The sequence below is a fragment of the Coffea eugenioides genome, chromosome 2, assembly GCF_003713205.1.
Source record: "Coffea eugenioides isolate CCC68of chromosome 2, Ceug_1.0, whole genome shotgun sequence".
Classification (NCBI taxonomy): domain Eukaryota; kingdom Viridiplantae; phylum Streptophyta; class Magnoliopsida; order Gentianales; family Rubiaceae; genus Coffea; species Coffea eugenioides.
In genome coordinates this window covers 22,120,828-22,146,167 of record NC_040036.1, presented here as the reverse complement: position 1 = coordinate 22,146,167, position 25,340 = coordinate 22,120,828, and the positions used below count along the sequence as shown (strand labels likewise).

Here is a 25,340-nt window from a genome sequence, read left to right as displayed (position 1 = left end):
GGGCTTGAAGGAAGGATATATGTAGAGGACACAGAATACATTTTCTTCAAGCATGGTAGCTGAAGGAAACTATTCGATCAGCATTTCCTCATTCATAAATTGAGGCCTGGCCTACGATCAACTACAATAGCCTAACGTGGTCTTAGGACTAGCAGTGTTTGCAGAAAACATGAAAGTGGGAGGCAAGCATTCAAGTCAAAGAACTGCTCAATTAATTCAAAATGAAGCATTAAAAAGCTTCGCAGCTGCAAATATTAAGCTGATGATACGTGGTACTAGCATTTGGGATCCCGGAAGGTGGGAACAAGTCCACCTGAAAACAAGTTTCTTTCAGGACAACATATTACGTAATTAGCGTTTTCTCCGATGATACGCCTTTAAGTTGCCATTCTTGTGCCAATGGCAGAGAGCTAGATCTCTAATCAAGCAAAAAAGCTGCAACAGCTGAACTCTTGATCTTTGATCCACCATTTCAGCTCTTTGCCATGAGACAAAAAGCTTTCCACTACAGTACCATTATCATGGTTGATTTCACAGGGAAGTCTTCAACTTAATCTCCTGTTTGGTGCAGCTGGTAAGGCCAGAGGAGATTAATGAAATAGAAGTGTGACGGCCACATTGATGGGAAGTGTAATCTTTTGCCTTCAACTCCCATAAATGTAAAGCAGAAGTACGTTCTTGGGGCTGCCATTATGGGAAAAAGCCATCCTGAAAGACGACTTTAAATTGTTCGAGACTCTCCCTCTGACACGAAAAGAAGACAAAGTCAAAGGTATAATTACGATTTCCAGATAATTTCATTTATGCAAGACTCAAATCCACATTCTCACCTGATAAATAGTGAAAAACACTAAGGCAGAATGCGCTTTAAGATACCACTCCCAGCAACCATTCTAGCTGCCACAAGTCCAGCGGCGAAAGCAGCGCCAAATACAGTATGCAACCTCACACAGTAATATTTTGCCATAAAAATTTTTGTGTTGTCCTATAAAGTTGTGAATTAGATCAAACTTCAGAAGCATATCCAAGAAATTATAGAAAGGACAGTAAACGAAGGGCCAGTATTATCATAGAGAACTAAAATGGTTCTGTGGTTCTATGTTGGGAGAGGGTTCACAAAAATGAATTCTTTTTCATTTTTTAAGGAAACAAAATGCGGCATCCATCAACTGCAAAGGTAAGGGTTGGCTTGGCAGCTGCCACACCATGTCCACCATTGCTTATGTAGTAAATTTTGGAGATCCTACCTAGAAGTACATTTCAGTGTAGTTCACTTAAACTGACGTATTGAACCCTCCATAGGTTATCACTCAACAAATTCAGTTCATGTGTGGCTATCTCACATATAGTTTTCCAATTTAAAGTGGATTCTTAAGACTTAAATCATCACTCACCTGGTGATTTTCTGCCACATATCTAATTACCAATCTCCCAATTGGGACTGTTAGTCCACAAAGAATCTGAAACAAAAGGGCAACCAAATTTGAAAATTGATATGAGGAAAATCTTTTAAGCAACAATGTGAAGACAAAATTGAAGTGCACTAAAACAAATTTTGACTAATGTTAATGTCAATGGCCCTCCAAAGTAAGCTTCTCCACTTCATGAGGTGATCTGTTAGCAATAATTTTGGCTTTGTCCAAGCCTACAAGCTAATAATAAAAGGAGTTAAAACACGCCTTAAAACTCACAATGCATGTGATTGGAAGTCCGCCAAAAAGACCAAGAACAAGCAAAGATGAATAGAGAACCACCACAGCAATTTTCACCACATCAGAGCCTGCTCTGGTACCCAGTCTAACCTGGAATAACATAGTGAGATGTGCATGATTAATTGATCCTTCAGCTTTTTCTTTTCAATGAAATTTTAATCATCATTATCACTGCACTAACCAAGGGGGACATTTTTCCAACTGCCATATCATCCTTTACCTGGAATACTCATCATAAGTTTAGTAGTAAAAGTACATGGAGAGGAAGGGAAGGAGGGAAAGGAGGGAGGAGAGGGAGGGAGACTACCTGATGAAAGTGGCTACAGAAGAGGATCAGACTTGTTGTTAAACCAACAAGAATTGATGCAGAAAGGACAGTGCCGGTAATTGGTAGCTCACTATCATTATACAGAATGAATTGCATAAGCAAAAGAATTTCCATGTAGTAATTGCAGGTAAACTATACAAGTAACTACCATGTCCTGCTCTGAAGCAAATAAAAGGCAGTTGTAGCAAATGGGCCAAATGCTGCAAAGCATAAGGGTTCTCCAAGTCCCTGGTAGCTTAGCCGAAATGGAGGGCACTGCAACAAAAGTTTTTGGAAGGACATGAGTTTTTGGACTTTCCCATGCACAGAACAGTTGACAGGCTATAAGAAAGAGAATTGCTCCAAGATTTATTGCTTAGAATTTGTTTAGTAGATGTCCCTCACTAAGAATATGGTGAGAGAGGGTGGGGAACCTGAGATGAACATGAAGGGGTATGAATTATAACGTCATGCAGTATCAACATAAGGTTTGCAGCTCTCCTGATTAGGGTGCTCCAGAAGTACTATAAGATGGTAAAGAGACCAAGAATTCCACATGGATGAAGTGGGTGCAGGTATGAGAACATAAAAGCACATGCATCACATAAAAAGTAAGCTAAAGCCAAGAAGACCCATTGTAATCTGTAGTGCTTCTGTAGAAACAGTTTACAGGCACAATAGCTTCCATATTTGCTTTTCAATTCCCACAAGCCTACTCCATCTTGATCCACCTTATGTTTATTCCAATATGAATTGTTTAATTTGATGCTAGTTTAACTGGTGCAGCAAGGGATATGCATGTGCTTTGGGATTATCTAATTTTGTGCAAATTGTACCACCTGGTATATGTACCCACAAGTGATTGCAGATGCCAGTAATAATATTGAGCGCACATTTCCTGCCTCCAAGGATGCCCAACTAAGCCCCATAAAACCCAGAATGAGTGATAAAACTGCAGCAACAAGGGTCCCTGTACGGCTTCCATCAAATAATACAGTTCCAATTAGCCAATTTAGAACAAAACTGTTTGGAGGAATGTAGAAGACAAACTCTAACGTGCCTCCCATGTTTGAAGAGTATTTAAATAGTTAATTATACTTTGTTTAATTTGACTCAATTGAGAAGCAAAAAGTAGCAAAGTCACTGGGGTAACAAGAATAAAACACTAAACATGAAATCTTACCTGCCCAGTATATTGACAACTGACTCTTTCTTGTTCTTATCTGCCCCTGTATCAAAGTCATAAACGTCGTTGCTGCCCATATTACACATATATAAATGAAGGGGTGAAAAGCAGTCAGCTGATATCCAAATTAAATAGATCAACTGGTGATATGCTAACAAAGAGCATATCAACCAAATGACAGGAAAGAGAGATAAAGTAACACATAAGAAAGATGGAGAAAACTTTAATGAACTTGACAACCTCACTCCATCCTTTGATCAAAGAACAGAGATTACAAAACTAGAGAACCTCATTTCTATGTTCAAAAATCCTTAGCTGCAACAACTCCCAACCCCTGAGGGGATGCTTCCTATTAACTAAATGGAGTTGATTTTTCCTTTTCTAGTCTGACATATTACAGCAATTAACTCCAAAACTCTTTTTTCCTTTTTCATCTTTTGATCAATATTTGTACAATAAATTTATTGACATTTATCAGAATGGAAGAGATACCAATCTGAATCCTAAAAGATTAAGCATCTAACCTTAAGTTGAGCCAAGTGATGATAAGAGCTGACGAGGCCAAGAGAACAACAAAACGCCCAGAAGAAAACAGGCCTGTCTGCAAATACGCAGCTGCACTTGCTACCTATTTGCAGTAATAGCAGCATATTATAAAGAAGCTAGTAATTGAGTGTTATACAATAGACGTTTGTCGTTGACTGACTGAATGTTCCAAATAATCCTACACTAACAAATATGCGGAAAATTAATCATTTCAATAGCAGAGCTCACTCTCTCGCACTAGAACTACTATTAAATCCAAAACAGCATGTTTTTGAATTCCCAGGCCGAAGTTTAGAGAGCAGTTAATAGTGCTATGTGCCTAAAAGAAGTTAAAGAAAATAATCCTATCACTAAAAGTCAGATAAAAGCTAAGAAAACAAAAAGGTTATAACTGCCATGCAATGATACTTACAGCTAGTGGAATCAAGGCAACAGAATAAATTGGTAACTTGATCGCCCTCCATATTATGGTTGCTCTAGGAGTGTCATCTTTTTCCTCTTCAATGATAGTATCAGAAGTACTCTGGAAAAAGGTTTTCCATTGTTGCCTTTGCTGCTTTACTGCAAGTTGCATTATGCTGGGCTGGTGACATGTTTTAGGACACTTGCAGAACCAGGGCCTTCTTATGTTTCCAGACAAGGAAGGCACTGGACAGAATCTGCAATAAATTTTGTTTAAGATGGTATATAAATGAGGAATGTTTTCCATCTTGTGCCATCTGCAGACTCTGATTGACTCCTTGACTGGCCATAAAACTAGTAGCCCTCTTCTCACCCAGAGTAATAGATAAATCCTGCACTACCTCTTTAGCAATGACAATAAACCTGAATCTGATTTGAGCAGGTTACTAAAGCTAAGAAAGACAGGAAGCCAATACTTCCTTGACAATATAACCTTCATCATAGTAGTTTGTAGGTGTAGCCTAGAGTAATATGTGTAACTTTCATTGTGCTTGTCCTTCAGTTGAATCACTCTCTGTATCTGATATTTCGTTTCCTTTAAAAATTGAAAGAAAGAACAGCTGAGATCAGTTACGTTGCCTACATTCTTGTCTAATGATTCAGTTTGTCAGAAATGAAAATCACCTTCTCTAAGTTGTCAACTCCAAACCCTTAACATGAATCGGAAAATGAACAGCCAGTTCAATTCAGAAAATCAGCTAGATTGCTGTTAATTTGATGTGGATTTGAAATTTGTCATAATAAATTTTTCTTCTTCCTAATTAGTTAGTTAAGAAACCCTCAATCAGCAGTAGTGGTTGAAAAGGCAAAGGCAGAGCATTTTGAAGACGAAGAAGTAACACATTCAGTTATCTTTAGATAAGGGAACTTTGATTGGGAGAAGCAACTAAAATCATGTACTCAACAAAACTCTCAGCAAAACCAACTGCTAGAAGATTAGGTAGGAAACCAAGTTAGGTGTTTTATTATCATTCTCCAAGCATCTTACTCAAAAAGCTTTAGTAAAAGTTAGCAAGTACCATAAACAAAAACACTAAGCAACATTGATCGAACAATTTGGGGTGTTACAACCTCTCTCTCTCTCTAAACTCCCCCCCCCCCCCCCCCCCCCAAACACAACCCTTTTTTTTTTTTTCTCTGTTGGTGGTTGCCAAAATTTAGGTGACAATGTCCAAGCTAGCAGTGAGCTTAACAACCTGAAAGAAGTCTTTTTTATTTCAAATTTTGCATGATATGAACATGTTGTAGCACAAAATATATGAGAAATTACATTTGAAAAGGGTGAACAAAGAAATATAAGTGGACTTGCCTTGTACTGTTGTCTCTGTAAAGAAAGTGATCGTTGAGTTTGTTAAGGCCAAAAGCACCGTTCGGGTAACAGAATGTAGCTGCCATAGCCAATCCTACTGCAAAAAAGATGCATATTTTTCAGCAGTATTGGGGTTAAGTCAGGTAATCAAAATTAATAAGGATAAACATTTACCAGCAAAGAGAATGCATTAAAACTACTAAAACAACAAGAAGAAACTTAGAACAGCACCCTCCACCTTGAGAAACAGACAACAAGTACCCAAAAAGAAGACCATGAAACAAGAAGGCACAGTCGGCACTCACAGTTGAAAATTGCCAGAGGAAAAGAAGTAAAGGCTTAGAGAATTAGAGGTAATACCCATTATTCCATGAACAGCAATGGAAGAAGCAAGATAAACAGCAGGACTAGGATAAAGGAAGTTGGAAGTGGGAAATTCACCCCAGAGAGGGAACAAGACGTTATCCATACCGGAGAGTGGCGCAAATCTAGCCGGACCAATAATGTGTAGCCATGTTGGCATGTAAATAAAAGGCGCCGCACCCGCTTCATAAGCTTTACAGTTTACTGAGGATGGATCGTTTGGACCAATATTCCTGTTGTACGAATATTCCGTACAACTGGGTGCTGACTGCTGAAAAAGTTACCATTTAAAGCTACTGTCCATCAAAAATTGCCTCGAGGTTAAGATTATCTTGGGTTATTATCAACGAACATTTGCCTAATATCATAGGAATTTTGCAAAAGGAAAGTAATTACAATGACTTCTGGGAAAATTTGGAGAAAGAAGATGGGAAGAATTGAAATTCGTACGTAGGGTTTAAATTTTTTTTTTTTCAGGAAAATTGTGCATGGGAATCATGTTAAATTTTATGTATTTGAAAAAGAGATAATGAATATATTTTTAAATGATTAAATTACCCTTATAACGTTGTGCACTTTTTTTTTTGTTGCCTGCCACGGTATCAGAGCTTTGCCCTGACTAATCCGTTGGTCGACCCGGATCGCACACCTGGTTGTGATGGGTGAGTCTCCCAACAAGGGTAGCTGCATACGCCAGGTTTCGAACCCGAGACCTGCTTAAGCGGAACCAAGCTGCTTACCACTTGGCCCAACCCCAGTTGGTTCGTTGTGCACTTTATTAATTTGAAATGTGCACCTTAATGATGAAAGGCAACCGAATCAGACTCTGTGCTCACATGTCAAGATTCATTCATGCACACATGCCAGATTCATTCAATTAAAAGGAAAAAAAAAAAAAATCGATAGTGATCAACTCTAGATTAGTTGAAATATTATTATACCATCACCAAACATCGAGAGGTTTATGAAAAAGAATATATCTAATCTCTATATTAAAAAAAATATCGAGGCCAATAATACTCGACTCTAGACATTGAGAGGTTTACAAAAAAAACTAGATATCTTACAAAAAAAAACCAATCTGTTAATCTTGAAGTCTTATTCACTCTATAAGATTTTAAAAAACTTATTAACATATAGTTATCATAAGTTTAAAATAAACTTATGATAAGTACATGTTTTGAACTTGTGATAACTATATGTTAAAAACGATTTTTTTAGGGAGCTCAAAGGAAAAAAAAGGATTTTTTAGGGAATTAATTTGGAGCAGTCCTTCAACATTTAAGGTGGTTTTAATATTCCAACGTAACCTATTTTGAATTTTGAGTAGATTGCCATGTATGAATAAAGGATAACATTTTTGAGAATCCTAAAAAAGTATCAATTCGTATTGCATGAAGAATGGGATAACCTACAACTGGGCTTAGTATGGCGGATACAAATAATAAAGAGAGAAGGGGGGGGACTGTTCCACATCCATAAGCTATAAAGCCAGCATGTCAGCAGAGCTCTGGGGTATGAGAAATGATTCAGAGATTGCAAACTCTACGAATATAGCTCATTTGGAGGTGGAAGTCGACTGTTCTGATATAATTTCCTTGTTTCACTCGAATGATAACAGTAACACTGATCATTATGTTCGTCCCATGTTGTCGGATTGCAGATTCCTCCTATGGCAGCTCCAGCAACTTAAGACTCTCCCATGTTTATCGTGAAGCCAATAGATGTGCTGATGCGCTAGCAAGGATTGGATGCAATGTGGACAGCACTTTTGTTATTTTTGATGTCTGTCCACCTGAATTGGCTTCAGTTTTTTTATGAGGACCAACGTGGAGTCTGTTTCCGGCGTTCGATTCCTCTGCAATGTTTTTTTGCAGTATGTAAACTGAATCCTACTTTTATTAATGCTATTCTCCTTTTATTACCCAGAAAGAAAAGAAAAAAAAAGCTATAAAGGCATTCCCAAGGATACGAGGGAGTATAGAGTTACACAAGAGTGGAAATTCGGACACTGACCAATCTGTTTAATGGTCTAAATAGCTAAACTCCTCTCACAAATCTGGAAAATCCCTTGACAATTTCTTGATCTGTCAAGGGCAGCATCGCCAGCCGCTTGTCCCAAGCCCGTGTTCCTCGAATAACGCCACAGAGTTGAATATATCAGTCGTAGCAATTGGATTTTGTTCAACACTGTAACAAGAATAATGTCTCATGGCTTTTGGATTCATTAGCCATTAGCCCCTCTGAACGACGCTAGCATCCGTTCTCCACAGACAAATCTTTCTTGCGTCTCTGCCCTGTCTCTTGGCGTCACGGGAACCACTGGGGAAAAGCGCCGTCCGTACAATACATGAAGTTGTTTGTTCATTTCCCCCCAGCCCAGGCTTAACTTAGCTAACACAGTAATATACTAGCTAGCTTTAAATGCCAGCATCCCTTTTGCAGTGTATCACAATTCTGACATTTTCAACCACAATTTTGATTCTTCATGGCTTATCCAATTTGCAAGGATTCGCATGCACACCTGCCCGACCTTGAACAATGTGAAAAGGATGCGCTTGATGTTGAAACGGTTGATTTTGTTGCAGGTGGAGCACAATATGGTTTTCATGGGAGAGGAGTATACTTGACGTGGAAGGACATTTGGGTGACAGTTTCCAATGTAAAAGAAGGCACCAAATTCATTCTGCAAGGACTTAATGGTTATGCAACTCCCGGTCAGCTCCTGGCGATCATGGGTCCTCCTGGTTGTGGCAAATCAACTCTTCTGGATGCATTGTCTGGTAAAACAACAACTTAAAACTTTTTATTTTATTTTCTTTATACTTGTACTTGAACGTCAGCTCCTATTAAAAAGCCTGTTAATTTTTTAACAGCACTGTCCATTAGAAAACTTAGCAACCGGACTGAATCTTTTGTAATTTTCTCCATTGGCGCAATATGGAAACTTGAATAATCATGGCCAATCTGTTGATGTAGTGTTTTCCCATTCGAGGTTTTTCCTTTTATGTTCTAAACTTCCAATGTGTTGTTCATTTACATAGGTTTCTGGATGTGTAATCTTGATTTCGTGCCACCCCAAAATGCAGCTGTTAATTTCCTCTCTGTACTTCGCATAACAAGTCCAAATCCTGGTTTCCACAAAATTCTGTCCCATTAATGCCCCTTTTCAAGTGTTTCAGTAGAAATTTTGGAATTTACTAGCAGAAACTGTCAACTCTTTCAGGGAGGCTAGGCACAAAGATGAAGCGGAGTGGCGAAATTCTGATTAATGGCCGACAACAAGAGCTTGCATATGGGACATCGGTATTTGCTCTTCTCCGCTGTTATCTTACAATGCCAATTACAAAACTACTCTAGTTCTAACTTTTGCTATCACTTTTAGCCACTAGAGTTAAATTCTTGGTCTATGGAGTTGAAAATTAAGAGCAGCTGCGCACACGGATTTGGGTGATATTCATTGACATCTATGCAAGAGCCAAAACATACAGAAATCAGATAAATAAATTGTTCCCAGAGACCATTTTATCACTTCTGTTGATGGCAGAAGAAAGTCAGATTCACATCATGATTGACTACATGAATGGAGATGAACCCTGTTCCTTCTACTTGATTGGTAGAAAGGGGAAACCTTCTATACCTCTGGGATCACAGGAGCTCTTTCTTGCCATTCTCATTACTTGATCCTGATGGGATGTTTTCCCCCCTTCCTTGCTAGAAACCTGAGTTCGAGGGCACAAATATAATGTAATTAATATAATTGGGGCTCCTCAAGTTTTCAATAGGCCATAGAAATCACTTATAGCTAAAAGTACTATAAAATCTGTAACTCATTACCTTGTGCTTCTTTTAGGCCTACGTGACTGATGATGACATCCTAACATGGACATTGACCGTTAGAGAAGCTGTCTACTATTCTGCTAACCTCCAACTGCCAAATGCAATGTCGAGATCAGAGAAAAAAGAGAGAGCAGAGAGAACGATAAGGGAAATGGGATTGCTTCCTTGCTTTGATACTAGAATTGGAGGCTGGGGCATTAAAGGCCTCAGTAACGTGCAAAAGAGGAGAGTGAGCATTTGCATGGAAATTTTGACGCGACCCAAGCTTCTCTTCCTTGATGAGCCAACAAGTGGACTCGACAGTGCTGCTGCATACTGTATTGTAAATAGAATTGTTAGACTGGCTCGGCATTATGGGATGACTGTGGTAGCATCTTTGCATCAACCTAGCAGTGAAGCCTTCAAGCTCCTTGACAATCTTTGCCTCCTCTGTTTGGGTAGGACAATATACTTTGGACCTGCCTATGCTGCAAATCAGGTGAGTACAATATCCTAGAATTGTTAAACTGGCTCAGCGCCCCAGTATCTTAGCTGACTTTGCTTTCTGAAGTTGAGATGTGAAATCCGTTTGAGTTGACTGATTTTTGCCTGCTTCAGTTTTTTGCAGTGAATGGCTTTCCATGTCCTGCTCTCCAGAATCCAGCAGATCATTATCTGAGGATGGTCAACAGTGATTTCAGTGAGGTACTTAGCCAGTTAACTTCACCCTTAACACCTGGCCTTGGGCTCCTTAGCCACTGCATAGAGCTTAAAGCTGTTCCAGGCCGGAGGTTGGGTTGACTCCCCTTTCCCACTTCCCCTTGTACGTTGTCATTTAGGTATCTGGTAATTGAATAAAATGTGAAACAATTTTAGGACATTCAATACGGTGCAGGAGGAAAGACAACCACAAGGGAAGCAATTGATATGCTGGCAGAATCTTATAGATCGTCTGATGCCTATAAAGATATCCTGAGACAAGCAGCAGAGATGGATAAACAAGGAAGCCACTTGAACTGATGGAAGACCTGAAGCAAAAGAAAAGCTTGCGCGATGTTTATTAACAATTGAATATTCTTTGACATGCTAAATTTCTCATTTATGAGGTGCAGAGCACTGGTACGATGGAGAAGAAGGGGAGCCCCGCAAGCTTCTTTATACACTGCCTCATCCTCATTGAAAGGTCATTTCTGAATATGTACCGTGATGTAGGGTACTACTGGTTGCGCCTTGGTATATACATTGTGTTAGGACCGGGCCAGGAAATAGACAAATTCAAGTTAGCACAAAGTAGGCGGTATAACCGACCATATAATAGATAGGCGGTAGATACCAGCCATATAATAATTAGGCGGTAAAACCGACCATATAAAGACGGATAACAAAGCAAATAAAAGACACAGAAGATTTACGTGGTTCGGTCAAATTGACCTACGTCCACGGGCGAGGGAGGAGCAATATTTCTACTATGAAGAAGAAATACAAAAGACCGTAGGAAAGTGGTTCCTAGGCCAATAGGCACTTACAAAAGAGTTTAGAAAATATTCCTAAACTCAAATCAAGAGAGCCTAAAATATTTAACTGAATGGGCTAGATGACTCAAGAAACTAATAGCCCATATAACTCTCTTGAGTGGTGCACCTCAAACGTTCAATGGCCTCTTCTATTTATAGGAATCAAGAGGGAAGCCTTCCGTTTCTGATCTTCGATGTGGGACGCAAAATTCTGCCATCCAAGTCAAGAATTGCGGCTGCGTCTTGACAAATCAACAAATCTCCACCTTGGCATAATTTTAGTTCCACCATCGACAATAGTAAAATTACTCCACCTTCTCCACATAAGCCCCAATGGGCGTAAATCACCAATAATGAACACCAACCAAATCCAAGCACTGCTTGAACTTGTAAACTGGAAGAGGTTTCGTAAACATATCGGCTGGATTGTCCTTAGTATTGATTTTCTGAATAAGGACTTTTCCCTCAGCAATGATATCCCGAATGAAGTGATACTTCACATCAATATGTTTCGTCCTCTCATGATACATCTGATCTTTAGTCAAGTGTATGGCACTTTGACTATCACAGTGAATATCAGTAACACCTTGATATAGACTTAGTTCGCTAAATAAACTCTTCAACCACAAGGCTTCTTTGATTGCCTCGGTCACAGCCATATATTTTGCTTCAGTAGTAGACAAAGCTACGACAGGTTGTAGAGTAGCTTTCCAACTAACAGCACAACCGCCAATGCAAAATACATAGCCTGAAAGTGATCTTCTCCTGTCAAGATCCCCAGCGTAGTCTGAGTCTACAAAACCAACCAAAGTGTTATTATTTCTTCCAAACTCCAAACATGCATTTGAAGTACCTCGCAAGTATCTGAGAATCCACTTCACAGCTTGCCAATGTGTTTTACCAGGGCAAGACATATATCTGCTAACAACACTGACTGCTTGTGCAATATCTGGACGAGTACAAACCATTGCATACATAATACTGCCGACTGCACTGGAATAAGGAACCCGTGCCATATAATCTTCCTCTTCATCTGATTTTGGTGATTGAGCAGCAGATAGCCGAAAATGGCTAGCAAGAGGAGTAGTTACTGGTTTAGCATCTTTCATGCCAAAACGCTCCAAAACTTTCTCAAGGTAATTTTTCTGGGTCAAGAATAACTTCCCTACTCCTCGATCTCTTTTGATATCCATGCCAAGAATTTTCTTAGCTGCTCCCAAATCTTTCATTTCAAATTCACTATTTAACTGCAGTTTCAAAGTGTGAATTTCTGACAAATTCTTGGCAGCAATGAGCATGTCATCAACATAAAGCAGCAAATAAATGAAAGAACCATCATTTAACTTCCGGAAGTAAACACAACTATCATACATGCTCCTCAAATAACCATGACCCAACATAAAGGAATCAAACCTTTTATACCATTGTCTTGGAGACTGCTTCAATCCATATAAGGATTTCTTCAATAAGCAAACATGGTCTTCCTTACCTTCAATCTCAAAACCCTGGGGTTGTTTCATATAAATTTGTTCTTCAAGTTCGCCATGTAAGAAAGCTGTCTTAACATCAAGCTGCTCTAACTCCAAATTATACATGGCTACTAAAGCAAGCAAAACACGAATAGAGCTATGTTTAACAACAGGTGAGAATATATCATTAAAATCAACACCTTGTACCTGACTATAGCCCTTTGCAACCAATCGTGCTTTATATCTTGCATCTTCAACCCCTGGAATACCTTCCTTCTTCTTGAAGACCCATTTGCATCCAACAATTTTCTTAGCTGACGGCGGCTTTACAAGAACCCAAGTTTCATTACGATGAAGAGATTCAATTTCTTCATTCATCGCAATCAACCACTTTGCAGAATCATCACAAGAAACTGCTTCTGAATAGGTGGAAGGCTCACCAACTGCATCAGTTTCTTCTGCAATAGACAAAGCATATGCAACTAAATTTGCATATCTTTGTGGTGGTCGAATGTCTCTCCTTTGTCTATCTCTGGCTATGGAATATTCCTCTTCTTCTGAACTATCTTCCACAGTAGACTCAGGTGCATCTACTGACATTTGTTGAATAGAAGATTTGGTCTGAGAAGGACCAGAACTGCCAATATCAAGCTCCACCTGCTTCTGTGTACTATCAGTAGTACAAGGACTAGAAGACTCCTTCTTGGAAGATAACATAGACAATTCATCAAAAGTAACATCTCTACTGATTACAAATTTTGGGAATTTGGGATCAGGACACCATAATCTGTATCCTTTCACCCCAGAAGCATACCCAAGAAAAATGCACTTTTTAGCCCTAGGCTCCAATTTTCCATCATTCACGTGCATGTATGCTGGACACCCAAAAACTTTTAAATTGGAGTAATCAGCAGGAGTACCTGACCAAACTTCCTCAGGAGTTTTGAAATCAAGAGATGCAGAAAGAGAACGGTTGACAATATAACAGGCCATATTGATCGCCTCTGCCCAAAAGTCGTTTGTCAACCCTGCATTGGAGATCATACATCTTGCTCTCTCCAAAAGCGTTCTGTTCATACGTTCGGCCACACCATTTTGTTGAGGCGTCATCCTGACGGTGTGATGCCGAACAATTCCTTCATTCTTGCAGAATTCATTAAATTCACCTCCACAAAATTCCATGCCATTATCTGTTCTCAACCGCTTAATGTGTTTTCCTGTTTGCTTCTCAATCAAAACTTTCCATTGCTTGAAAGTTAGGAAAACATCATTTTTATACTTAAGAAAATATACCCAAATTTTCCTTGAATAATCATCAATGAAAGTCAACATGTACCTGTCACAGTAGATCCCTGCAAAATATACAAAGTACCAGATCTGTGTGCCTTCATAACAACAAGAGCTCCTCGAGTAATTTTGAGAACTCCGTCTCCACCTGAATACCTGCACCCGATAGACTCAAGAGTGCCCAAAGAGATGAGATTTTTCTTCAAATCTGGAACATGTCTAACATCTGTGAGCGTCCTCACAATACCATCGTACATTTTAATCCGAATTGTGCCTTTGCCAACAACTTTACAAACAGCGTTGTTGCCCATTAAGACAACTCCACCTTCAGCTGATTCATATGTTGAAAACCAGTCCCTGTTGGGACACATATGATACGAACAACCCGAATCTAAAATCCACTCATTGTTAGACCTAAAATTATTTTCCGTTGCACAGAAAATGGTTCCATCATTCTCATCAGCTGCTATACTAGCTTCAGCGGATTCAGTATTTTTCTCAACAAATTTCCCCTTTTGCTTTTCTTTATTTTTCAATTTAAAGCAATCAGAAATAACATGGCCCTTCTTTTTACAATAATTGCACACCACATTTTTATGTCTGGACTTGGATCTACTTCTATTTTCTGTATTTCTCTTTTCAGATCTACCCCGAACAAACAAGCCATCGGCTTGATTCCCACTAGTTTCCCCAGTAATATCCCTATCTATCTGCTCTTTAGATTTTAATGCAGATTTAATTTCCCGATACGAGATTGTTTCCTTTCCATAAATCATAGTATCACGGAAATGCTTAAAAGATTGGGGAAGGGAACACAAAAGTAATAGGGCTTGATCTTCATCATCAATTTTTGAATCTATATTCCCCAAATCCATAATAATGGAATCAAATTTATCAAGATGGGAGAGTATAGATGTACCTTCAGACATCCGAAGCATGTACAAACTCTGCTTCAAATATAGCCGATTCTCGACTGTCTTCTTCATATACAAGGCTTTCAATTTATCCCACATAGCCTTGGCCGAAGTCTCCGTTGCTACCTCACGCAATACCTCATCGGAGAGATTTAAGATTATGCTGGATCTGGCCTTCTTATCCATATCGGCGAAATCCGCATCCTTGACTTCTTCTGGTTTGTTCTCGATTCCGTGAATCGCTAGATCAACTCCGTCTTGAACAAGAATGGCCTCCATCTTGAGCTGCCACATTCCGAAGTTGACATTCCTGTCGAATTTCTCGACAACCGTCTTTGTTATCGTCATTGTTGCCACAAAATCTGTAACGTGAAGTTTGTCTCAAAAAACTGGCCAAACAAATATGCAAGTCTCGTGAGCGGGCCCCACAGGGTGAGCGGACCCCACGAGATAAGCGGGCCCCACGGGGATGAACGGACCCCACAAGGTGAGCGGGCCCCACGGATAAACGGACCCCACAGGATGAGTGGGCCCCACAGATAAACGGACCCCACAGGATGAGTGGGCCCCACAGGATGGACGGACCCCACCAGATGAACCTGTCTTGCAAAATATAACAACCAGCTCTGATACCAGTTTGTTAGGACCGGGCCAGGAATAGACAAACTCAAGTTAGCACAAAGTAGGCGGTATAACCGACCATATAATAGATAGGCGGTAGATACCAGCCATATAATAATTAGGCGGTAAAACCGACCATATAAAGACGGATAACAAAGCAAATAAAAGACACAGAAGATTTACGTGGTTCGGTCAAATTGACCTACGTCCACGGGCGAGGGAGGAGCAATATTTCTACTATGAAGAAGAAATACAAAAGACCGTAGGAAAGTGGTTCCTAGGCCAATAGGCACTTACAAAAGAGTTTAGAAAATATTCCTAAACTCAAATCAAGAGAGCCTAAAATATTTGACTGAATGGGCTAGATGACTCAAGAAGCTAATAGCCCATATAACTCTCTTGAGTGGTGCACCTCAAACGTTCAATGGCCTCTTCTATTTATAGGAATCAAGAGGGAAGCCTTCCGTTTCTGATCTTCGATGTGGGACGCAAAATTCTGCCATCCAAGTCAAGAATTGCGGCTGCGTCTTGACAAATCAACACATTGCATTAGGTTTGGGTTGGGTACCGTGTTCCATAATGTTGGAAACAGTTACAGCTCCATCAATGTAAGTTCAATCATCAGTGTTTCTATTGACTAGGTAGGAGTTTCACGCCATGAATTTTTAATGTTCTCAGATATTCACGTTTCCCATTTTTGTTTAGGCCAGAGGTTCTATGCTTATGTTTGTAGCATCGTTATTAACCATCATGGCTCTTGGAGGGTTCCCATCAGTTGTGGAAGACATAAAGGTTAGACCATTCATTTTATTATCAACTTTATGATTTCCCGAAACAATCTGTTGGATATGTTTTGCCTAATTAACATGTGTAGGTCTTCAAGCGTGAAAGATAAAATGGGCATCACGGTGTTGCAGCATTTGTTGTCAGCAATACAGTTTCTTCACTTCCTTTCTTGCTCCTAATATCTATGATTCCTGGAGCAATTTTTTATTACCTTTGTTGGACTTCAGCAGGGAAGTGACAGATTTTTGTACTTCATAATGGTACTCATTGCATGTCTTATGTTGGTTGAGACCCTTGTGATGATTGTGGCGACCATAGTGCCAAATTTCCTCATGGGACTCGTCACCGGTGCTGGACTTCAAGGTTTAATGATGTTAAGCGGCGGTTTCTTTCGACTTCCAAGTGATTTACCAAAGATTTTTTGGAAATATCCGATGTACTACATTGCCTTTCATAAGTATGCATATCAAGGACTATACAAGAATGAATTCCAAGGGCTAGCATTTCCCAAAAATCTGTTGGCCGGAGGATCTTCTAATCTGGTAGATGGTGAAACTATTTTGAGGGATATCTGGCAAGTGGAGATGGGTTACTCCAAGTGGATTGATCTGGAAATCTTATTTGGAATGGTGATTGTACAGACTCCTACTCTTTGGGACTATCAAGATTGCAGAAAAGTTTTAACTTATCAGGCTCGCACTATAATGCCCTGTTTTTAAACTCGGACCGGACCGGCCGGTTCGACCGATCGAACCGGGAACCGGCAAGTTGGTCGGTCCGAGTTAATCCTAAAAATCGGGAAATCAAAAATTCGGTCAAACCAGGTCAAAACCCGAGTTTGACCGAAAAAATGAACCGGGTCTCTTTTTTTTTTTTTTGAAAGGGCAGAATATTTTTAATATGATGTTTTGATCCTTAAGTTGTTAAAAATTATTTACATATTTCAAATATTTCATACTTTATAAATGTTGTCTTAAAGTTTGGTGTTATTTTTCAATTAAATCCATAATTTTAATTCTAAACTTGTTAATGCTTATTAAATAATATAAATTGCTACTTGATTGCTCTAATTTATTTGTATTTTCTTATTAAATATATTTGAAACATCAAATATATATATGAATATACCTTTATTAATATTAACATGTTATTAAGTATTTTACATATAATATTTTAATTTTTAATAAATTTTATTTATGACGTTATCCGGTTCAACCCCTATCGAATCCGATTGAACCCATTGACCCCTGAGCTCGACCGAATCGATATCTGGTCCGATTCTAAAAACATAGCTATAATGAGGTCCGTTGGTTGGTTGTGTTAGCACGAAGCAACAGTTTGTAAATTCCAAACTCCCACCAACAGGTAGGGTAGAATGACACGAGTAGATGGCATTGACAGTTTCTAAGAAGTGCAATAGTAACTAACTGAGATTCCATCACTTCTGGTGTCTTTAGTATCCTCAGAGATTGACGAAAAAGCATCTAACTTGATTTATGGTCTGTTAGATAACATAAAAAATTGTTGAAACTGAACCTATTCAAACATTCAGATGTTTCGAGTGTTTAATAAATAAAAATCCATCTGCTGAACTTGTGTGTATTTTTTTCAGCACAAGAATCCTAACTGCATGCTTAATTCTGATAATAATCAATAGAATTACTTCAACTACCTTATCTTATCTACCAAAACTACCATTGTTTGTTAATTATGTTCAAAATTTTTATCTAATTAAACAACTTGATATTTTCTATCTAACGATTTTTTGTTTTTCTTTTCTCCCTTTTTAATGACTTTCACATCTTCTCCATACTCCTCATACACTATATTTTATCTTTTATACTAATTTGATTTAAAAAATAAATATTGTCATTTTCATACCTAACAATTTTTAAGTTAATTAAATCATAGGTTCTATTTCTTTTTGAATGAAAAGATATAAGGGCAAATTTGTCAAATTAAATTTATTAAACATTCAGTTATAAATATTTATCAAATAGTATAAATCGGTTTGGTATTGAAATTCAAACTTTCATATATGTCTTTTCAGTGCTTAAAATTCAGCAAATTAATTATTTCAATATTCAAATTTCAAAATTCAGACTTTTGAATTCAGATTCAATTTTATCAAACGGAACCACCTTAGAAGTAGTGCAAAATCTGGTGAGTTGCCTAGTTACTTGGACGGACCATGTGATTTCAACTTTTGTTGCTGTCTAATCTAACCTGTTAATTCTGGTGGAGGGTAGTCCCAAGATTGTTGTTTAGAGGTCACTTCAGTGAGAAAATGAATCACTGGACGCCCAATAAGGCAAACAGCAATTAAACATCTTCCCATTTTCAGTTAGCTCTAAGTTGCTGAGCATTAAAAACTTTTCATTAATATCCCTGTGTATACATCAATAATCATGATTTATACTAGAGGTGGCAAAATGGGCGGGATGTGCTTGGGTTTGTGATGGAACCGAGTCATATGGATTTGGGCCCAACCTTACCCATATGTGTTTTGGGACTAACTTGGGCGGGATCACTTTGGGATGGGTTTAGATTGATCCCGCCCAATACCCAAATCTATTTTCTACATATTTTTTTTCCTTTAATTCATTTTTATTTTTTATATAATTTTAATATTTTTGATTTATTAAATTTTTTTTAGTTTTATTAAATAAACATGCAAGTGCTTTATACTCAGGATTCCCATAAAAAATTGGATTAACAAATAAAGGAAAAAATAGATATACAGTCATATTCCAACATATATCAAGATGACCAAGGTACTTAAGGTGTTGAATATTTATCCTCATCATTGTCCAAAGATGACAGGTCTAAATTGACTGAAATGTTGAAAATTCTTGTGGATAATGACTAGGAAAACTACTAGATTATATTCTCTAGTATGACTATAAAAATTGTTAAAGATAATTTTTTAATCTAAGACTCCGTTTGGATTGGCTATTTTTTCAAAAAATAAGTTTTTCAAATACAATGTTACAGTAATATACAATAACTCAAAAAACATCCCATCCATATTAGTATATCAAATATTTCAAAAAAATTTTATAGTAAAAAATTTTCATATACACTGCTATAATAAAATATTTCAAAAATACCCCCCAAAAAATAGCTAAACCAAACAGAGCCCTTGTTATTTGAGCCCAATGGGTACCCAAGTATTTCCCAAGTATTCCCATCAATTAATGGGTACAATTGGGATTTGTCCCATTTTAAACCCAATATCAAAATCCAATACCCATCCCGCCCAAAGTCCCCATGGGCATGGGTAACCCATTGGGACTTGGGACAAATTGCCACCTCTAATTTATACATTTTCCTTGCCTTGTCTATGCAAAAAAAAAAAAAAAAAAATCAGAATATCAGACACACTTGTTGATATTCCATTGATCCGAAGATCGTGCACAAGCTGATTGGGTGCCAAGATGACAGCTAAATGGATGGGCTACAGGAAGCCATCCATGCAGAGTAGCGCGCTAGCTAGTACTGCGATGACAACATGGCAGCGGCAAAAAATGCAATCAAACTCAGAACACAGCTACTAATAACTACTAACTACTCAGGGTGCCCACATGATGGATGCGTGTGAAGAATAGATACAACTACTACTAGTATTTTGCAAGACCGAGCCTAGAGGAATGAGCCTTTCGAGGTTTCAATTAATTTGATGCTGAAGTTGTCGCAGAATGGAATAACAAAGGCCGACGCGGAGAGTGCGTAACCTCAAAAGTCCTCAAGTACGATACGACGAAGAAGACAATTCTTTGATGGGATAATTTCAGAAGCCTCCGTTTAAGATTTCTGATAGCTGCGGCCAGTGCCCCTCTAATTTGAATAATCACGCATGCACCCACTATTTGTAACTAGTAATCATTTGAAACTATTCATGGCCAAGATTTGACCACATCTCCTGCTGGATATATCTTTCTGAGTTTTCTCTATACCATTAAGTACTCGTGCCAAAAGCACAATCTCAATCAAATGTAAATTCAATACAACGGGTTTATCTTCAAACAGTACGTAGTTATGCAATGTAAGTATCCTTTTAGCGTTGGTAGCCCGCAACTTGATTGCAATAAAAAGATGATCTCGAGTTGCCTTCAAGCAGAAAGTGGCAAACCTATGCAATTTAATGATTTACATGATCATCTTGAGATTTCAAGAACCTGCTTTAATGCATTAACAAGGACTCCTTGTGTTCGGCTTCAGAAATCACGATCACCCATACAATTGGCGACTTTCCAGCCCACCATGATTAAATCCATCTACTAATAAATCATTTATTGCATGTAAATCATTAAAACTACTCGCACTGATCAACTCCTTCTCTACTCCACTAAAATTATACGTAAATGGCATTGGGGGTCTTACTATATATATAAGTATTGTATCCTCAAAATATTCCTAGCTAGCTCCCCTAGTCCCGAAACTACTTCAGCATGGCTTCTCCAAATCTCGCCTCCCCATCTCGTCTTAGCTACGACGACTATGCTGATGTGCTGATGAATTCGCCACATCCTACTGTTTCAGAAATCAAGATTCCATTAGAGGTGGATGGAGATCATGAAGATGGAAAGGAAAATGTTGGTCCAGATTACTGTAAATCTAACTCAAACAGCAAAGGCGTGTTTTTAACGTGGGACGACTTGTGGGTTAGTGTTCCTAATGGTAAGAAGGGGTGTAAAGCGATCCTTCAAGGGCTCACGGGCTATGCACGTCCAGGTGAACTTTTAGCCATTATGGGTCCTTCTGGCTGTGGCAAGTCCACGCTGCTTGATGCGCTAGCAGGTGCTACGAGTCTTTTGCTCAATCTTTTACGTGCCAGAATTCATATGTTTCCTTGTTATCTCAAAAAAACAATTACTCCCTCTCGACTAGAAAAATTGGTATGCAGAGAGACATCCAACATCTACTTGCTTTGAAAGAACATTTATACCAACTGCTTGCTTTTAAAATCTCAGTCTGCAAGGCATCAAAACTTGTTCCTTGTAATGGCTTGGCCAAAACCCAATTAATTTGTCCTTTTCTTAGGCCTTAAATAACAAATATGGTAGGGGATTTTGTGGCATGAAACCCAGACTAAACTTCTTTCCAACTCTATATGGTGGTATGCTTATTTCAGGAAGGCTTGATTCAAAATCAAAGCAAAGGGGGGAAATTTTAGTTAACGGCCGAATGCAACAGCTAGCTTATGGAACGTCGGTATGACCAATACTTTTCTTCTTCACCACGCTTTCAACACGCCAGCATGAGGCAATATATAGTAATGATGCACCACGCTTTCACCATGCTTATAGTAATGATGCATGAGGCAATACATTCTGACTAACAACCAAACACACCGTTTACCAGATTTATACGTGCCAAAGTCTGAAATTCTTTCCTGTCAGATTGGTTGATTTGATTGTCTTAAACATGTATTTTTATGTTGGATTTTTCTGGCAAGTGCCCGCTAAACACTTGTTACTACAATTAAATCACATCCACCTACCATATAAGTATGCAAAACACAAAATAATGATTACTACGCTATCTTGCATTTCTTACTCCATCAACATCTGAATTCTATCTTCCGGGCACTCGTAAGATAGAAAATTGTCGATAATAATTTGAAATTTGAATCCTAACAAAAAAGTAAAATAATTATACTTTATTTAACTATGGCATTTATCTTGCAAAGGGTGGTGGCTGGGGGAGAGGGGAGCCGCCCTCCAAAATTTTACAAATCTTTTTGTATTTCCTTAAAAATTTAAAGATTTCGCTTTTGTCTTTGTACAAATTAGACTTTGACCCCCAAGATTTTGGAAATTCTGATACATCCTTTTTAAATATTAAATATTTTCATGTATATCCTTAAAAAATTAGACTTTGCCCCCCGAGGTTTTTATGAAATTGTAAAAGTATTCCTTCTAAGTGTACAACTTTACTAGTTTTACCCCTCCCCGAAACAAAAATCTCGACTTCTGGTTCGGCCAGTGCTTATCTAATACTATATAAAATATTGAATCATTCCAGATTTTGGAAGGCGTGATTATAATCAAAATACAAAGAAAGAAATTTAGTAACAGATTTCTTGAAAGTTCTATATGTACGAGTCTTACCAAATTATACTTTTTCTGTATTAAAGAAAAAAGATCTCTAAATGTATAGCCCTGTATAATCTTTTTCTTTTTTCAGGCTTATGTGACTCAAGACAATATCCTGACATGGACTTTAACCACAAGAGAAGCTGTCTACTACTCCGCTCAGCTCCAACTGCCTAACACTTTGTCAAAGGCAGAGAAAATAGACAGAGCAGACAGGTCGATCAGGGAAATGGGATTGCAGAGTTGTATTGACACCAGAATTGGAGGCTGGGGAAGCAAAGGTCTCAGCGGTGGACAGAAAAGGAGAGTAAGCATTTGCATTGAAATGTTGACGCGACCGAAGCTTCTTTTCCTGGATGAGCCGACAAGTGGACTCGATAGCGCTGCTTCATACTATGTCATGAATCGAATTGTTGAACTTGCCAAGGAATATGGGATGACAGTAGTAGCATCAATGCACCAGCCTAGTACAGAAGTCTGCAATCTACTTGACAACCTTTGTCTCCTTTCCTTGGGTAGGACCATATACTTTGGACCTTCCTTTGCAGCAAGTCAGGTGAGTATGTTTAGTGTTGGGACTTTGGTTTTTGGTTGCTTTGATCTGAGAGAAAATAGTTATTGCGGATGACTAATTTTTGTTGTCAATTTAGTTTTTTGCAAGGAATGGTTTCTCTTGCCCTGGTCTACAAAATCCAGCAGATCACTATATAAGAATGATAAACACAGATTTCGATGAGGTAAGTGTATAACAGCCCTTTTCTAAGTTATGCAGCACTCCTCTATAGTAGATGGGGTGTCAAGCTTATAATTTCAGTAAACATCGAAACCATGTGTAGGACATTGAATCAGCTGCTGAAGGAAAGACAACCACAAGGGAGGTGATCGATAAGCTTGTCGATTCTTACACATCATCTGATATATATAACCTGATCCTGAGTGTAGTAGCACAGATAAATGGACAAGTAAGCTCTCCTGAATAAGCTAGAAGCGATAGTATATGAAAGTTTGAGCAACTCCTTTTACATTCTTCAATATGTTAAACCTTAAAGATGCAAATGTTGAATTAATATATTGTAGCAACTTCGAGTGATGGCGAAGAAGAGGAGACGTGCTAGCTTCTTTATGCAGTGCCTTGTCCTGACAGAGAGGTCATTTGTGAATATGTACCGTGACCTAGGCTACTACTGGCTACGTCTTGCTATATACATCACTTTAGCTTTTGGCTTAGGTACCGTCTTCTACAATGTTGGAAACAGTTACAACTCCATTAATGTAAGCCAAATCTTTCGTATGCATTTAGCAGTTTTTCTAATTTTACTTCCCCCTGCATCCATATTCTACTATTTAGAAATGCTTGTTACCATTTTGTTCAGGCAAGAGCCTCAATGCTCATGTTTGTAGCATCATTATTGACTCTCTTGAGTATTGGAGGTTTCCCATCATTTGTGGAGGAAATAAAGGTCAGAAGAACATTCATTTTTTGCTCTATTTCTGTCACAGAACAACCATCCTGATTAATTTTGTGACAAGTAAATGCATACAGGTTTTTCAACGAGAAAGATTGAATGGGCACTACGGGGTTGCAGCATTTGTTATTAGCAACACAGTTTCATCAGTTCTCTTCCTGTTCCTCATAGCTGTCATTCCCGGAGTGATTGCTTATTATCTGGTAGGACTGCACCGGGGAACTGAAAGATTTCTCTACTTCACTATGGTACTCTTTGCTTCTATTGTGTTGGTTGAAGGCCTCATGATGATTGTAGCAAGTTTGGTACCAAATTTCCTAATGGGATTGATCATTGGGGCTGGTACTCAAGGTGTAATGATGCTGAGTGGCGGTTTCTTTCGTTTACCAGATGATCTGCCAAAAATATTTTGGAAATATCCAATCTACTACATTTCCTTCCATAGGTATGCATATCAAGGCCTATACAAGAACGAGTTTGAAGGGCTGAAATTTCCCAGTAATGAGTTGATGATGGGTGGATCTTCTCCGATTGATGGTGAAACTATTTTGAGAGATACATGGCAAGTTGAGAGGGGCTACTCCAAGTGGATTGATCTGGCAATCTTGTTTCTAATGGTGATCATATACAGGCTCTTATTCTTCGGGATAATCAAAGTAAGAGAAAGCATTAAACCTCTGGTCAAACGTTTTCACCTGGGGCTTTCGTTTAAGAAAGAATGATTTGTGAATTGCTCACTAGGCTACTTCAAAGGGCCAAGAGAAAGAAGCTCCGGCTGGAGATTTGATAAGTTCTGTATCAGACTCGTTTCGTTAGTCTCAGTAGTATGTTACATTACAGGCCTAACATCAATCTTAGCATGTCCAAATATTAAGGTGAGTCTGTATTTCTCTTGTTGGAAGCAAGAACCATCCTGGAGTTGGATGAGTTGAACAATATAATTGAGAAAGTTTTAGCTGTTAATCACTAAAGCGAACCGCTTCAATTTTTATAAATAAATTATCCGTCAAAGAAATCACGATCGTCATTCTTCGAATCTATTTCTTTAAGAGCAACGAATTTGCACGTGATGCAAAAGATGACGTCGATGAAACCAAATATATTACTCCCCGGAAGGGAAAAAAGGTTACGTTTGGGTTGCGTTTAATAAAACTGAAATCTGAAATTTAAAATTTAAAAAATCTGAATCTATTAAGTTATTGAATTGTTAAACATTAAATCTAATACATTTGAATGAATGCATATCACATTCAATGATAAATAAATAGGTTAACACTTAATTTTGGAAGTAAATTTTATCTACAAAATTCAGTGTCACTTAATTAATTCAAATGTTTAATTTTTGGTTATCAAACAATCTGAATATATTGATATCTGAATCCATTAAATTTAAGTGTTGAATTGGATTACTTCTCCTCAGTCCTCACAAATCGCGAGTAGAATGGCAAGATGGTTTGTAGCTCTACACAATCCCGTTAAAT

At 38.3% G+C, this 25,340-nt stretch overlaps 2 protein-coding genes and 1 pseudogene across 3 annotated transcripts; 2 read left to right on the top strand and 1 right to left on the bottom strand.

Moving 5' to 3' along the window:
• Positions 1 to 189: 189 nt before the first annotated feature.
• LOC113762509 (2-carboxy-1,4-naphthoquinone phytyltransferase, chloroplastic) lies at positions 190 to 5,991 on the bottom strand. 2 transcript variants are annotated; one of them, XM_027305983.1, is made up of 13 exons: positions 5,883 to 5,991; positions 5,523 to 5,619; positions 4,164 to 4,410; positions 3,730 to 3,833; positions 3,203 to 3,274; positions 2,859 to 2,997; positions 2,189 to 2,295; positions 2,020 to 2,110; positions 1,894 to 1,932; positions 1,692 to 1,802; positions 1,395 to 1,460; positions 831 to 985; positions 190 to 744 (listed from the first exon to the last, which is right to left on the bottom strand). In XM_027305983.1, exons 1-12 carry the CDS (start codon positions 5,989 to 5,991, stop codon positions 851 to 853), a joined length of 1,317 nt encoding a protein of 438 aa, XP_027161784.1. In that variant the 3' UTR covers positions 190 to 744; positions 831 to 850. The 2 variants fall into 2 exon arrangements, with proteins under 2 accessions (XP_027161784.1, XP_027161785.1); XM_027305984.1 differs by having other exon boundaries at positions 5,828 to 5,885.
• A 2,382-nt stretch (positions 5,992 to 8,373) lies between these two features.
• Positions 8,374 to 16,979, top strand: LOC113759249 (annotated as a pseudogene).
• Positions 16,980 to 20,716: 3,737 nt separating this feature from the next.
• Positions 20,717 to 24,874, top strand: LOC113760691 (ABC transporter G family member 11-like). The gene is made up of 8 exons (XM_027303370.1): positions 20,717 to 21,095; positions 21,430 to 21,509; positions 22,485 to 22,949; positions 23,044 to 23,130; positions 23,230 to 23,355; positions 23,471 to 23,665; positions 23,767 to 23,853; positions 23,937 to 24,874. Exons 1-8 carry the CDS (start codon positions 20,747 to 20,749, stop codon positions 24,579 to 24,581), a joined length of 2,034 nt encoding a protein of 677 aa, XP_027159171.1. The 5' UTR covers positions 20,717 to 20,746; the 3' UTR covers positions 24,582 to 24,874.
• Positions 24,875 to 25,340: the final 466 nt, after the last annotated feature.

Coding starts and splice junctions, on each gene's coding strand:
- LOC113762509 (XM_027305983.1), bottom strand. CDS start 5,991: ATGGATAACGTCTTGTTCCCTCTCTGGGGTGAATTTCCCACTTCCAAC. Junction 3,834..4,163: donor TTGCCTTGATTCCACTAGCT/GTAAGTATCATT, acceptor TACTGCAAATAG/GTAGCAAGTGCAGCTGCGTA. Junction 1,933..2,019: donor TCTGTAGCCACTTTCATCAG/GTAGTCTCCCTC, acceptor TGAGTATTCCAG/GTAAAGGATGATATGGCAGT.
- LOC113760691 (XM_027303370.1), top strand. CDS start 20,747: ATGGCTTCTCCAAATCTCGCCTCCCCATCTCGTCTTAGCTACGACGAC. Junction 21,510..22,484: donor AGCTAGCTTATGGAACGTCG/GTATGACCAATA, acceptor TTCTTTTTTCAG/GCTTATGTGACTCAAGACAA. Junction 23,356..23,470: donor TAGCACAGATAAATGGACAA/GTAAGCTCTCCT, acceptor AATATATTGTAG/CAACTTCGAGTGATGGCGAA.